The 15,512-nt window shown below is 51.8% G+C and overlaps 1 protein-coding gene across 1 annotated transcript; it reads right to left on the bottom strand.

The window, feature by feature from the left end:
• Nucleotides 1-2,763: 2,763 nt before the first annotated feature.
• On the bottom strand, nt 2,764-14,988 carry SH3BP4 (SH3 domain binding protein 4; the record flags this gene model as incomplete). The annotated part of the gene is made up of 4 exons (XM_082001306.1): nt 2,764-2,988; nt 3,228-3,416; nt 10,009-12,371; nt 14,871-14,988. 4 exons carry the CDS (start codon nt 14,986-14,988, stop codon nt 2,764-2,766), a joined length of 2,895 nt encoding a protein of 964 aa, XP_081857432.1.
• Nucleotides 14,989-15,512: the final 524 nt, after the last annotated feature.

Below are 15,512 nucleotides of genomic sequence, written 5' to 3'. Positions count from 1 at the left end.
ACCAAATCTTCTCCCGCTTCACAAAAGTTTCTTACCTAGTGCTTGAGTGTAAGCAGCAGCTCGGGGGGCCAGATAGTTTCCACCAACCTGTCCCCGGAGAGGGCAGGAAGGAAAGGCACGGGGAAGGAGGATCAGATGGAGCTCAGACCCGGAGGACCTCTAACTCTAGGTGTGGAAACGCGCTGCAAGAAACGTGCCGTTCGCACGGTGGAAAACCCACTAAAAACGAATCCCATGCATCCACACTACTTTGAGATGAAGAGACAACAGTAGATGATGTCTACTCAGGAGCACTGGAATAGTAACAGCTTTAATCATAGTATTTTGTTTTCAAAAATTTTTCTTTAAAAAAAGAAAAAAGGAACATTAAACGGTAAGTACAACAACCAGTTACTGCACGAAGGGTGGCGATGCAAAGCCCAGATGGAGCTTTTGGAGAAGGGCTTGATGTTTAGTAGGCAGAAGGCATCTGAAGGACACATGCCTGTCCGGGCACGTGAGGAGGGACTGGGTTTTGGACTGAGGACAGGGACAAATTAATACAGTGGTTACCCCACGGGCCCCAAAATGTGCCGGCTGTGCTCCCGCGGGTCTCAGGGAGGGCACACGCCGTCGACGAGCTGAGCACGGCACGTTTTAGGCTGCTGCTGAAATGTTACGCTGGGTATACGGAGTACCTGAGGTAGTTAGAAAAAACAAGGGGGGGTTAAAAAAAAAAAAAAAAGCTAAAATTTTTCAGGGACATCACTGAAACACGGGAGGCTCAAACTCCTGCCCTCCCCTGCTGCTGACACCCTCGGGGGTCCCCAGTGCGGCTGTTCCGCAGAGCCTCAGACCCCGCGTAGGACCGACCCCTCCTACGGCACGTGCCGCTTCGGAGGTCGGTGAAAGCCAAGATTTGGGTAAAGGCCCCGGAGAAAGCCGTCCCTCTGCCTGCAGGCATGCTCTCGTGGGAGGTATTCCTCACTGCAGTGGAGATTTTTGCTCGTGCGTGGAAAAATGTGCTCTTAAGGTGCCTCAGGGAAAAAGGGGAAGGGGACACGTAGCGGGCTCGGCTGCTGATGGACCCTCTCTGCGCTACGTTCAGTTGCATAGGAAACTCCTTGAAGCCCCTGAGGAGAAATTTAAGGTGCTATTAACTTCTTGTGAGGTCCAGCAGGAGTGATTGTTGCTGGGGAGGTGATTTTGGGAAGAAGAAAGGGAGATCGTTCCCTCCCGAGGCCACTGTGCTGGCACAATCTGCTGGATGCCTTTCCCATTCTTTGTTTTGGGTTGGTTTGTTGGGGCTTTTTTTGATTAACCTGAAAGAAAATAATCCTTTAACAACTAACCTTTCTGTGGTAGCAGCATTTCACTATAAAGAGACTTTACACTTAAAATAGTCTTTCTGTGCAAAAATATTTCCCTCCCATGTAAAATATGTGAAAGCTGGGGAGAAGGAGGAGGAGCGGGGGGTCATTCAAAAGACTCGGCTATAAAACGAACAGGGAAAAAAATACAGGCACTTGGTGCTGCAAATATTTAGCTTGATGGCACCAGGTTTATAGCAAAGACTATTTACAAGTTAAACTGGACTTCAGGAGCCTTGAAGAGCCCTACTCGAAGCCCTCTGAAATCAAGGGCAAGGAGCGTTAAGTCGTGTAGGACATCCGGAGCATCTCCAGTGAGCTCAGATTTCGAATTAGGAGAAACATTTTCTCTTTTCCTTCATTTTTGGTTTGTTTTTTTTTGGGGGGGGGAGGGTTGGTTTTTTTTTGGTGGCTAAAGGGATGTATGGATGACAACAATTCCCTTCCCTTTTCTGGCCTCTTCCCCAGAGCAGGAGCATCTGGAGAGGAGCAGCCCCAAGCAGTTTGCTGCCATGGCAAGGGTGAGGCACTCTCACCATCCTCCTGGTCTATCCTCCCAAAGAGGTCTCTGCTGAAGCCCAAACCTCCAGCTTCTTCCAGAGGTGTCCTACAGCACCCGGGCGGGATGAAACGCAAGGGGCAGTGACCGCTTCTTCTGCTTCAAAACGGTACCCACGCATCCGAAAGCGGGCAACGAGCATCTCCCTGTCTGCAAATGAGGAAAACGCATGTTTGCAGAGACGTGAAAATAAACCAAAAATCAACCAAACGGCTCACGGGGCCCGTGAACAGCAAAAAAAACAACCAAACAAACAAAAAGCTCCTTTTTGGTGTAAGATGCTTGCTGGGCTCAGGACATCCCAAGTTCATGCGGTGCTTTACAGTCACGACTGGGAGTTCGCCAAAGCCTGGCCGTGGCGGTGGGGGAGGGCATTTACTGTGCTTCCTCTTTAAATACGTATTTACATGACTCACGTTCCATCTCAAAAACTGTAATTTAAAAGTGGTTTCTACAACGTAAAAAACAGTCACAGCTTCCCCCCAAAGTGGTTACAACCTTTACTGCTCCTTACAAAAATTAGACTTTTATTTGTAAATGCCTAAAAAAATGTGATCGCTTTTGTGATCCCTCCCCACCTCCCCTTCCCCCTTTTAAAGTTTTTTAGTAAGAAATAGTTTTAACTGGTATCAATGCCGTATGAAAAGCCATCCCCTTCTGGATGCTCTTCCCATCAAGGAGGGATGTCGCCTGCTGATTTCCAGTCCTGGTGGAGAACTTGCAAACTTTGGCCTCTTAAAACCCAGGGAGAGCAACCTCCGCTTCTTAAAGTCAACTGCTTAAAAAAGAGGGGAAAAAAGCACAGGAAAAAAAACCCAAAAAAACGAGATGTGGACAAAAACCTCGGCCCGGGAGCTAGATGGCAAAATCCTCGTGGTCTTGCGGGCTGAAGGCAGCTGCCCGCAACATGTCCAAGGAGTTGACTAGGATCAGAGTGCCCGTGAGATGCTTCCAGCGTTTGGTGATGGGGTTCTTCATCTTGTCCAGCCCGGTGTGCAACTCCTGGATCACGTCACGGTAGCTGTCGCCCATCTGGCTGCTCCAGGTGAGAAGGAAGTCGTACGCTGGCTTCCACATGGCCTGCGGTGATGGGGCAGAGGGGAGAGGAGATCAGAGCCGAGCTGGGTGGCCAGCTCCAACACCAAACACCCCAACAATCCCCAACACCCCTCCATCCCAGAACAAACACATTCCTGGGGAAAAACACCCCCAGTTTCCCCAGATCCCTTTCATTCCCCAAAGGTGTTTCAGAAGAATGTGCTCTGGAGGTGTCTGCAACCCTATGGGACCCATGGAGACTGAGGCTCATCCGCTCTCACCTCGCTGTCCACTGCCCCTGTCTTGTCCCGGTGCGGGGCCTCGTAGGCATCCATCTGCTGCTTGGAGACTTTGGCAAGCTTCTCGGCCAGCTCCCTCCAGCGCTGGGCCACCTCCACGGCCGTGGTCAGCAGCACGAAGTCCTGGATAAGCCGGACGACCAGCCCCTGGCAGTCCATTTTCAGCAGAGCCTGAGGGACAGCGGTGAAAACCAAACCGGAAAGTCACGGCAGGCTGTAGATGGCAGGTGATCCAGGGGACCATGCAGGGAAGCCCCTCAAGAATCCACCCCAAAAATCCTCCCACCCCCTTTCTAGCGACAGCCGGTGAAATTAGGCCACCAGGCTCGCCAGAGGAGTAATCCCATTAATTGAACGAAGCGCCCTGTTTGACGAGGCTCGCAGCCTGGGCTGGCCAACGTGGCCTCATTCTCCAGGCAACCCCTCAAGATGTTCAGGCACTGCCATAAGCAGTTTAAAGCATCCCAGGGGCTGGGAAAAAAACAGATGCCTTTGATCAAGGTAAGTAACCCCACGCGGTCCGCGCAGCTTGCCTCCCCGAGCCCGGAGGAGCACCGTCCTGCAGCGCGGATGGGTGGGTATGGGCCAGCCGGAACATTTCGGGATGAAACCTGGGTATGAGCCTCGGGAGGAGACGGGCTGGCACGAGACCCAAGCGAAGGGCCGGCTGGCAGCACTGCAGGACCATCGCTTGGTTTACGGCGTTCTCGCTCCTCTCACCGCCCCTCCGCCTTCCCGTGCCAGATCAGAAACCACCTCCTCCTGCGCCATTTATCGAGCTAAAAGCTGAGAGTTTCTGCAAACGGTTTTGAAGACGCGGGGAAGAGGAACTGCGGGGGTCAGCGTTTCCTAGCTAGGGATAACTCAGCCAGGAAAAAAAAAAAAAAAAATGAGTGAGCAGTGTCAGCTCCTGTCTTTAGGTCCCAAATCACATTAACATCTGCTCCAAGGGGAAAGCAAGTTGCAGTAGGGAAAAATGCAGCCCAGGAAAGGGAGGGTTTAAGTGGCAGTTATCAGAGGACAGCATCCCACTGACAGAATCAACATCCCTCTCACCAGGGCTCCCTCATCCTCTGCCAGAGCCCGTGGACCGCAACCGCCCCAGCAGCAAGCCCAGTCCCTGGGCAAATCCCACCTCAAACCTCAAGCGGCGACAGAAAGGTGGCCTATGTTACAAAATGAACCTTTTTAAAACATGGGAACCAAGCACACAGACCCCAGGCTATGCCTTGGGTGATAGCTTGCCGAGCGAGCCTCTCGTTTTCCTACGGCCGGGTCCAGAGTGGTGGCACCAGCAGACTCAGGGTGGTGGCTCCGGGATGGGTGATCACCAAGGGGTCTGTGTTTCAACAGGGGGGTCCCACTTCAATAAAAGCAAGCCGCAGCTCAGGGGCGAAGGGGACAAGCCCCCCGAGGGATGCTGAACACCAGCGAGCGCCCAAGGAACCACGCTGGCACACGTGTCCCCGTGGGGAACACCACCCACACCTTCACAACAGCGCGGGAGTGGTTATTACGGGAACCACGGGTGTTGTGGTGGTCCACACACGGGCAGAGTCTGCCCGCTTTCTGCTGCCGTGGGTCCTGCTACCCTCTCCTGGCACGGGGGGCTGGGCAAACCCCGGCTGGTTTAGCTCTGGAGCAGGCGAAGGGTTAAATCCGCGCATAGGCTGTTTCGCAGGGACAGCTGAGGGAAGATGGGAACATCTGAAACCACTCCAGCAATTTGCAAAGCAAATGCATGTTGATTTTTCCCTTATCTGTTTCCAGCTTAAAGCTGGGCTTGAATCTAATTACAGCTGCAGACCAGCCTTTGTTTGCTCCTCGAGTGCTTACACTGGTTTCCTGTACTAGGAGAGAAGTAATAAACCCTCCTGCTAAGCGAGCAAGGAAAATACATTTAAAAGAGGTTTTGTTTTTTGTTTTTTTTTTTTTAAAAAAAAAGGCATTAAGAAGCATTTAGATCTCACACCTGTGCCATAGCCGCCTCCTCTCCATCAACGCTACCTTACCACCCAGCCCCCAGCTTCATCCCCTTCCCCTCTGCAGGCCAAGGATTCGGACGGTCCTAAGGAAGAGCAGATTTAGCATCCTCAAACCTGCTTTTCCAGGCGGCTCGATCACCCGCGTGCGAACCCCGAAACAACCCGGTGTTTAGCAAAGCGGGCTAAATGAGCCGCTCTCATCTCTTGCCGGAGGCTGAGCGGGTCCCCGGGAAGCGGAGGAGGCCACCGGGAGCAAACTGCGCTGCAGGGGTTAAGAAGAATAGAGCTGCAGGAGGCAGATTCTCCTGTTCCTCTTCTGCTGCTCGAAGTAAACAAGAAAATGGCCTCAAGTAAAGCAGCTGGGAGGCCACGTAATCGAGAACTGTATAGCCACTCAAAGCAACAGCTTTGGAAGAGATGGGTTGCTTCCCGCGGCGCTGCACATTAACTCTGAAACCTACTGATGGCCACGGAAACACATATTTCCTGCACTCTGCCCCCGGTGATTTGAGCTGGGGAGGCTCAACGTGCACACTAAGGGGCTGGGGAAAACACGGAGGAGCGGGCAGAGGTGATGGGACATGGGGCAGCAGGGCGGGATGGGGTGCAAAGAAGGACACAAGGCCGCTAAGGTCGGAGCCAAAGGGGGAATATTAGTGGTAACAGTGACGTGCTTTTTTTGGCCTGGGCACAACTCGTTCCCTGTGTCACAGAAATACACAAAAGGCGCGCGGGTGCTCCTGGAAGCCCCGACTGCCCGGCCGGGATTAGCAGGGCTCACAACAGACTTAATCCTCCAGCAGGTGCTTTTGGGATTACACTACGGTTTTCTTTCCATTCCTCCTCCCTCGCCCTGGACAAGCCTCCCCAGAGAGCTGGGTACAGCCACCCCGTCTCCATCCCTCGGTACCCAGACGTGACCTGGGCTGTGCCTTGCCAGCGCCCTGCAAAGCATTTATTAACCCCGGAGCGGCCCCGAGCCTGCTCCACCGGACAAACACACAGCGAAGGAGATGGTTTGCTATTCAAATCCCAGTTCAAAGCGGCGCAGAAACGCCTCTACTTAAAAGACATCCAGCGGAGACTGAATTTGCATCCCGGCTCCGAAACGCAGCATCCCATTTCCCATCCTCTAATGATGGAAACCAGCAGCTGGAAAGGGAGCAAGCCAAGCCAGAAGGAACAGGCAACCCCAAAAACCGCCCGCAGGTGCACGGCCACCCCGCCTGTGCCCATCACCGCAACCTTCACAGTCCAGCCCCGAGCCCCACGCCCTGCGGAGGAGCCACCCGAGTTCTTGGTTCTTCCCCATTTTTGGCCAAACTAAAGGAGTAAAACCCTTTCTCCTTTGCCCCAGGAGCGAAAAGCATCGCCAAGTTCACATGTGCCCACCAAGCGTGGGGCAAGACCCGCAAGGAAGCTGTTACGGAAATGGACTTTTTAAATTAATGATTAATTTTTTTTTTTTTTTTTTTTTTTTAAATAATAGCGTTTAAATCGGAAAGCACCCCCAGGGGGTCCAAGTGTTATTAATCACCCCCCCTGCGGGGACGCGTGCCTGGGCAGGGATGCGACCCAAGCGTGGCCGGCAGGGCATGCGCCCGGGGTGGCACCATGCCGCGGCTCCCACCTGGGACCTCCTCAGACACGGGGAGAAAGGGGCCAGTGAGACCCCCGGGGCGAGAAGATGCTCGTGCACAGGCTCCTGCCTCCATCGTCCTCTCCGGGATAAGAGTCAGGGTTTTAGCCTGAACGACTCGGCTCTGTACGAGCACTCCCCAAAATAACACTTGCTTTAGGCATTAAACATCCCTTCTTTTGGCCGTCAGCACCCCTGAAATCACCAGTCTTACGCACTCTAAATACTGCGCTATGCGCTCACCATCTTAAATATAAATTTTTTTTTTTTTTTTTTTTTTTTTTTAAACCTAACACAGCTAGGCACAGGCTCTGTGGGCTGTGGGGCCATGTCCCTGAGCATGGTGCCCGGCTGGGTCTCAGGGGGCTTAAGGCATCACTTCTGAAACAACATCAGGTGCCTTCTGTATGATCTTTAGGAGTAGCCTGGAGAAGAAAAAGCTCATAGTTTCTGCAGTGCTCTGCTGACATGCCCCACGGCACTCCCAGAAGACCCATGTTTTTCCCAACAGTGTCTGCTGGAAAGGATGATAAACGCGAGGCTCTATAAAAAAATACCGTATCGAAAATCCAGAGAAAGAGGGAAACCCTGCGTCTCATCACAGGTCCAACCCCAGCTCCCACGGACCAGGTAGTGCGGCCACTGCATGGCCAGGAACCGGTGGCCCAGCTGCGACAAGGTCTTCTTGCACCTGTGCCCAGGCTTTTTTAGCAAGACCATCCGTGTGCTGCCTGCTTTCGATGGGCAAAGAGGGAGGGGAGAGGTAGGTTTCTCACTCTGATGTGATGACTCAGCTTCTGAGCAACATTCCCCCAGTTACCTTCACACACCGCTGCTAGGGCTGGATTAGAGAAAATAATAATTAAATGCAGATTACTTATTAACTAGTCGTCATGATCAGGCTTTTCCATGCTTGGCTGCTGCTGCTCGGCTCTGCCATTTTGTGTACTCAACACTGAAGTCAGATTCACCTGGTTACTACTTCTCCCTCCTCCCTTTGAGAGGAGACAACCAACTTTTAAGAGGAAACGGCCAGATCAGAGCTTAATCCAACTGGTTCTTCTTGCCAGCAGACGCCAGCAAGTGAGTCCATTTGTTACAAATAAAATCAGATTTGAACACAATAAAATACATTACTGCTCCGTTGTCATCCCCTGAAACATCTTTTTATTTTATTTTTTTTTTTAAAAACAGGCTCAATCTAATTTCTCCGTAAGCTAAGGGAGATTTGACAGCAGCACGAGGTTTAGAAGAAACAGCATCTTCCACCAGGAAGGGAGCTCATCCTTTATCGACGGGCTCAGGCTCACAAAGAATAGGGAACAGAGCCAACGCTCATTATTAGCCTCTAGTCAAACAAGGAAAATAAAACCCGCTCTGGGACTCCGCACTCCAGCACCCCTCGGGGAGCGGGATGTTTTCCTGCAGCTTACAGCCCTCGCCCCGAGTTAGCTGCCCCAAAGAGCCTTATCTTTCCCTTCGTCTCCCCGCTGAGGTCTGGCATAGACTTCCCACAACCACGAGGCTGCCTGGGACCCCTGGAGACAAAGGGAATAGATAAAAGAGGCGCTTACAGGTTTGCAAAATAAGGCCAACGGCAAGAAGCCCTTGGAAGCATCCAGCAAGAGGAGCGCAGATCTCACCCCGACGTTCGCCGAGGCTAACGATTAAATCGGCAAACCCTCCCTGGGGGGAACCGCGGGGCCAGACACCAGCCTTGGCTACCACGGTGGGTGTTTTCCCTTCCTGGATGGCCCCAGAAAGAAGAGAGACAACTGCGTCCCACGGGCAGAACCACCCCCCAACAGAAGCAGCGTCGGTGGCATGACCTGGCGCCTGCATTTTGCCAAAAGCCGAAGCTAAAACATTGCCCCACGGGCCACAAAGTGGTACCCAGGCACCGGGAACTCGCTGGAAAACGTCTCCATGAGTAACGGAGGGCTCTGTACTCTTCATAATGCCTTACACCTCATACTCAATCCTCAAGTTTTCCCCTTGCATATTAAAAGGGGTTTAGGAAATTAAGTAATTCCTTCGGCTCCAGCCCTCTCTACCCAGGCATGGGTAATTTCATTCTGCATGCTACTGCCTGCACCCATTGCCACCAAGCGAAGCTCTCGCTATTCCTTAATTCGATTGGCATTTTAAACCACATGATTGGCTCTAACTCGGTTATCGTGCTTCTCCGGGAGAGACTGTTCAGAGGTGAGAGCTGCAAATCTCTTCCAGACATTTCGTCCTGTATTTAGTTTGGCTTGCTTCCTACGAAATGCTAGAAATTATCATGAAGATGATTTCTCATAAGAGATATCTTAGCGGCATCCTAGAAATACTTGAAGGCTGCACTCCCCCAAACACACTTTAGGACAGAAACAAGCCACGCATTTCAATCTGCAACCGCCATCCACGGTTGGACGTAAAGCATCCCAGCTCAGAGGTGCCCTTGGTTTAGCTGCCACTCGAAGAGAAATGGGGCAGACATAACCAGGCATTATTAGAGAGGAATTTGTCGTCGTTTCATGAAGGTAAAAGTGTAGCATCATTCTTCACAGCAGCTGTAAAACCCCGCTCCCGCATGCTTTGACATACCTAGGGATGCGAAAGTACATGACCTGAGAGATGGCTCACCTACCCCAATCCATATAGGAAAAGCTTTTCTGTTTCTTGCCCTTTTTCCAGTTTTCCATCGGTATTGCCTTCAACGATGCACGCTTTGACACTGGGGTTGTGGAGCCCAGCAGCTCTTGGGTAACTCCTTGAAGCGTGCATCGTCGAAGCCTGAAACGTAAATACCCAGCAGCAGGGACCAGTTGAGTGCCATGAAAACCCTAGACCAAGATCACCTTGGTCTTGATAGGCTTCAGATTAGCTACCTTCCAAAGCAAGCCTGTTGGCTGCCCTCACACGACGTGTACCGATGGTATTTCACCCAGCGTGTCCCTCATTTATGGCCCTGATTCCATTAAACCAGGAGCCCACCAACACGCACAACCTGAACTTCCACCTGGCTGTGCCAAGCAGCTTGCAGAAGACCTTAAAGATGAACTTCATTTTCCACAGACTGAATTAGGAAGCTTCCACACCCCGTTCACCCTAATCACTCTGCACGGCAGAGAATTAAAGACACCCTCAGACTCACCGTCATCAGCTCCTTCTGGAAAGATTTCCTCTCCTTGTTCTCGGTGTTATTGCAGTCTTCCTTTAGCTTCTCCAAGACAGAGGCCACTCGCTCTGGCTCGCTGTCCAACTCTGCTCGGCAGAAAAATGTGAGCGGCAAGTTCAAGTACCCCAGCGCATCGGCGAAGGACCGCCAGCTGCTAAGGTTCTCCATGAGCAGAGTCCTCACAGAGGCGTAGATGTAGGTAAGGAATTTGCAGGGCCTCAGGATCTGCTCGAGCAACAAGCTGGTGGTGAGATCTGGCCCAGAGAAGTAGCTGGGCTTGACCTTCCCAACCACCAGCACGTTTTTGGTGTGCACGAGGCCTATTTTTCCCTGGTAGTAACCAATATACCACTCCTTGGTCCACAGCTGCCCTTTTAACCTGATCTTCTCCTCACTGAGGAGGGCTATGATGTCTCCTTTCTTGTACTCCAGCAAATAGTGGTTCTTGCTTTGCCTCACCACCGTCTTCAGCAGCTTGCCGTACTTCAAGCTCAACACTGGTCGGTCCTGAAAAACTGGATACTTGGCGGTGGCAGCCAGAGGTGAAAGGATGATCTTTCCAACCTCGTTCTTCTTGAGGAACCGCCTCTGCCCCATCGGTTTGATGGCACTTTTCGGAGGTGGTTGTGGTGTCTGGACGCAGAACTGGGTCAAAATGGCATCCTTGTCATCCTTGACCTGTATCCTTAGAGTGAAGTCTGAGAGCTCGTTGGGGTCGTGGGACGTGATGGGGAAGATAAGGCGGCTGACCTTGCCCAGCTTCATCTGGAAGCCCCGAATAATTTTGGCTTGCTCACTAGCTTTCACCTCGTAGTTGGTCATGTTGGAGAACATGCAGAGCTTGAGGTCCTGAGGCCGGGACAGAGCAAACTGATGCTTACCCCAGAGCTGCAGGGCGACAGGAGCGGGGCTGTGGGACTGCCTTGTGACCTCATTCACCAGGAGAGTCTTGGGTGCGCATTCATGCCCGAACATGGCCACGACGGTTTTAAAGGAAGGGTGAATGTGTTTTGGGCCGTAGACGCCAACCGTGATCTTCTTGCTGATGTAATCCCAAACAGTGTAAGGGTAGAGGATATTCTGTCCCTGGGCTACGGCTGCGATGTACATACAAGGCTCCAGGTTCTCCAGCTGCACCTGGATCGTGTCCCCATATGAATAGCTCAGCTGCATCGGTGTGTATGGCCCCTCTTTCATGTCGCTCCGCAGGCACTGCAGCCCTACTAAACTCTTGCTCATGATGTCATTCTTGACCTCTGCCGACACTTTCATCTCCAGAATGATGTAGGTTTTCACTTCCATATTGCTGAGTTTGATCTGCAGGACCGGGCTGATGGTGCTGCACTTGTCACTGTTCAGCTCCAGCGGTGGATCCAGCATCGCTTTCATCGAGATCTGCTGCGTTTCCCCAGGGCACACGTGGCCCTCTGGCACGTGGATGCTGATGTTGGTGTCTGGAAGCTGAACGGCTCCACCAGAGCTATCCAGCTTGCAGACAATGTTGGTCTCCACCGGTTGCGTCTGACCCCAGCCAGGATTTTGACCAAGCAAATCCAAGTCATGGCAAGACCGAGCCAGCTTCCTGTGGTTCAGCCACGCGGTCCTAAAATCTTCCCGGCTCTGGAACTGCTCAGGGGTGGGAGACTTCAAACCACTGAAGAAACCCGACGATTCTGGAGCATCTGACTTGGCCTGAAGAACAGACAGTTCAGACAAACTGTAGGAACGCTTACTTCTGAAGAAGGGATTGTCCCTTTTCACAGGCTGTTCCATATCCAGCCTGTTTGTGGATGGAAATTCGTCAAAAATGTTACCCAGGCTGCTATTAGCGGCCGAACTGGAAACAGCTGAAGTAGGAGCCCCCGTGTCGAAGAGTAGCAAGTCAACGGCGACGTTGGAGTTGGACTCTTTGTCCGAGCTGGGCACTGTTTGCAAATTCCCATTCAGAAATGGGTTCGTCTGGACTCCGTTCAAGAACGGGTTGTTATTGTAGGTTTTCACAGAGTTTCTTTTCACATCAGTCCATTCTCCAAGCAGGTCTAACTCCTTGACGCCCTCGTCAGGGCTCTCTAGTAGATTGTCGATCATCCCGCTGTCCGTTAAGGAAGAGTTGCGGTAGTTTACAGGCTGGACGTAGGAGGAAGGGATGTAACCCATTTCCGTGGTGTTGTGAGCGTACCACCACTCACCTCCCGACGTGTCTAAGACATAAAGGTGGTCTCCCTTGGAGAACTTCAACGTGGTGAAATTAGTCGGACAGTAATCTTTGATTGCTATTACTTCCTTCGCATTTCCAAAGGATGTGGGATTGTCAACCAGCAAGGCACTAGGAGAAGGCACTGCAAAACCAAGAAGAAAACAGCACTGTAAGCAATCCACCAAGAGTCACAGCTGACTTGCAATCATTTACTTCAGGTCGGCAATCCACACTACTTTAAGCAGTGAAGTACGGTACTTTTACAACCTCTCAAACCGGCAGGGATTTTTTTTTTTCCCCCCCCTCTAAAATTTTAAACAAAACTCCTCCCTCCTCTGCTTCTGATACATGCACGTTCCTCTTCCTCAAAGGGTTCACGATCTGCATCGCCACAGCTGGGAAGAGCAGCGGGAGCCAGGACAGGAACGGCATCAGCCTGGCACCCTGCCGCGGTAGCGAGGTAGGCACGGAGAAAGCGGCTCTCCTCCCAATGCAGTCAACTGTTGTTAGCAACAAGCCTCCCTCTTGACGTAGGGCCTCATGCAGCCACTGCTGTACGAGACACCAGCGTCCCACAGCCTCCCTCCACTCCCTGATGAATGACGGACAAGGATACGTACTGGAGGGAGTTTTGATGGAATTGGAGTCGCTTCTTATGAGCTCTCCTTTTTACCCGGCGTGTTGGGATCTAAGCTCCTACGTGTCGGGACCTAAGCACCTACGGGCACCTGCCAGAATCACAAGCATCCCCTTAAATGCCCACATTTAAAATAACAAAAGTTAATTTAGGAGGGGCTTCTCAACAACTGCTACATAGGAAGAGGTTACACAGCCATTACCCTACTAATTTGCTCAGCGGTATCTCAAGATCTTCGGCCACCAGCTCTTTAGCCCTACCATTGTGCTCTCCATGCAAATAGTTCCCTGTGCTGCTGCTGGTGAATGCCTCCTCTGCCAAGAGATTACACGATAACCCAAGGTAATGCAAACCCAAAGTAACTTTAAGCACAGGCTAAAAATGCTGTCGCTCCGCCATCGTGCCAGCGTGAAACATCTTATGTTTCAGTACAAGAAACAACTAAGGGCACATCATACTCCTACTTTTTCAAGTCACACCGGCCAAAAAAATCAGCATCTCACTCCCCTTACGTAGCATCTGCATTCCAAAGCTCCTCAACAAAAAATAACTCCAGTTCTAAAGAAGGTGGTGTAGTTTGAACGCTGAGAAAGCAGAGCATCGCCTTGCTGCGGCGCTGCCGTGGACCAAGCAGCACCTCCAACCTCCCTTTCAGCAGCACCAGCTGAAAGTCAATTTGGCAAGGGATCCCAATTACATGCGAAAGAGCTGGGTCAAGCCTGCAGATGCTCACTCTGTCACCATATTTATTGGGTTTGCTTTCGCTTTTAGGTCCTATTTCTGTAAAAAGTGGCAGAAACAAGCTTCAGGTGATGCTACATCAACATTCAAATGTGTGTTATCTCGCCAGACAGACCTAAGAAAACAAGGAGAGATTCATTTTCACCAATACGGAGCTGCAAGAGAACTGGGATAGCACCTGCTTCAATAGGCTCGAGAGCCCTCTGGAGGGAAAAGGGGGATTTAAGAAACACAAGAAGCCCCTAAAATCCTGGAGGTGAAGGGATGGCAGATCAGACTGCGCATCCCTGCGGTCATTAGCTGCCGGCTGGCAGCACTTCTCAGACACAGAAACCTCAACGCAAGGGAAGGCACAGAGGAGCAAACAGAAGTCTTTAAATAGATACTCTGGGCATCAAAATATTAAGAAGAGTTTTTGCACACATCCTAAACAACCTGTCGTTAATCCACTTCCTCTACCAGCAGGTAGAGAAAGTCGCGAGGACATTTATTCAGCGTTAAAACTATATATAAACTCTGTATGGAAACTGTTTTGCCACCGTGGTAGGAAGCCACCGTTAACCCAGAGCTGTCTGCGGGATGGGGCATCTTCCATCTCCCCATCCCTTCGGATCAGAGGGGCGAGCGGCTGTCCCCGCGTCCACCCCCCAAGCTATGCACGCAGCCGGTCCGGCGGCAGCGTTAACAGGGACGCGCTGGAACAGGCAAAATCCTTAGAGAATGTGAGTAATTCCTATTTTCACGTTAAAACAATCTAATTTGCAGCAAGAAAGTTTGATGTTCGGGTCTGTTCTTGCTACGCAATCGCTTTTGTGCATGTTTATTTTTAAAGGCCCTGGGGGCACGCTAACTTCCACCTGGACTTATTTCTTGGGATCTGTTTCTGCTGGGGGAACAGTAATTCCCCTCGCACCTGAACATGGCTTTTATGCTCAGTAAGGCAAATACAGCTGAAGAAAAAGCAATAAAAGGAAGAAAAAGGATTATTCAAGCAACATGCAAACTTCCAGTTCTGGGGACAGGGAAAAGAAACCCTTGCGATCGCCTTGCTGCTGTCACCTCTCTTGGCTGATGGATCTCTTGGTGTCAGGTCCATGCCCGTCCTTGCACATGTGGACGCGCTCGTCAGCGCTTGCTCCTCTTCCCCCATCAGCTGCTGTCTGCTAATTAATAACCAATGCCCTCGTGGACCCCAGGGTGAGAGGGTGCACCCAAACTGAGGAGGGGGCATCATCCCAACCCATCCCACCCATCCCTCCGCACCTTTGACATCGCAGAGGCTGGTCTCGGCGAAGCCCTCGCCGAGGTCGATGAGCGTCCCCTCTGACTTGCACCGTGGCAGGCCGCCCGAATTGGCCGCCCGGATCCTCTGCGCTGCCATCTCCGGCCCACCGACCCCGCCGGTCCCGGGGGACACTAGGTGGCCATGGCCTCTCCGCGAGCAAAGCCGGCTACGGGGACCCCGCCGTCACCTTGGGGAACCAGCCTGGGAGACAGAAACAAACCCCAGCACATTAGCAAAGGCTCCAGGTCCCACCATGCCACCCACGCACTGACAGAATCACAGAATCATTAAGGTTGGAGAAGACCTCTAGGATCACCAAGTCCAACTGTCAACCCAACACCACCATGCCCACTAAACCATGTCCCAAAGTGCCATGTCCACACGTTTTTTGAACACTTCCAGTGATGGTGACTCCACCACCTCCCTGGGCAGCCTGTTCCAATGCTTGACCACTCTCCCAATAAAGAAATTTTTCCTAATATCCAGTCTAAACCTCCCCTGGGGCAACTTGAGGCCATTTCCTCTCATTCTATCGCTGGTTACTTGGGAGAAGAGACCAACACCCACGTCACCACAACCCCCTTTCAGGTAGTTGTGGAGAGCCATAAGGTCTCCCCTCA

This window comes from Phaethon aethereus, assembly GCF_964289735.1.
Source record: "Phaethon aethereus genome assembly, chromosome: 6".
Classification (NCBI taxonomy): domain Eukaryota; kingdom Metazoa; phylum Chordata; class Aves; order Phaethontiformes; family Phaethontidae; genus Phaethon; species Phaethon aethereus.
Note: the sequence above shows the minus strand (reverse complement) of the source record. Positions and strands in the feature narration are given on the sequence as shown.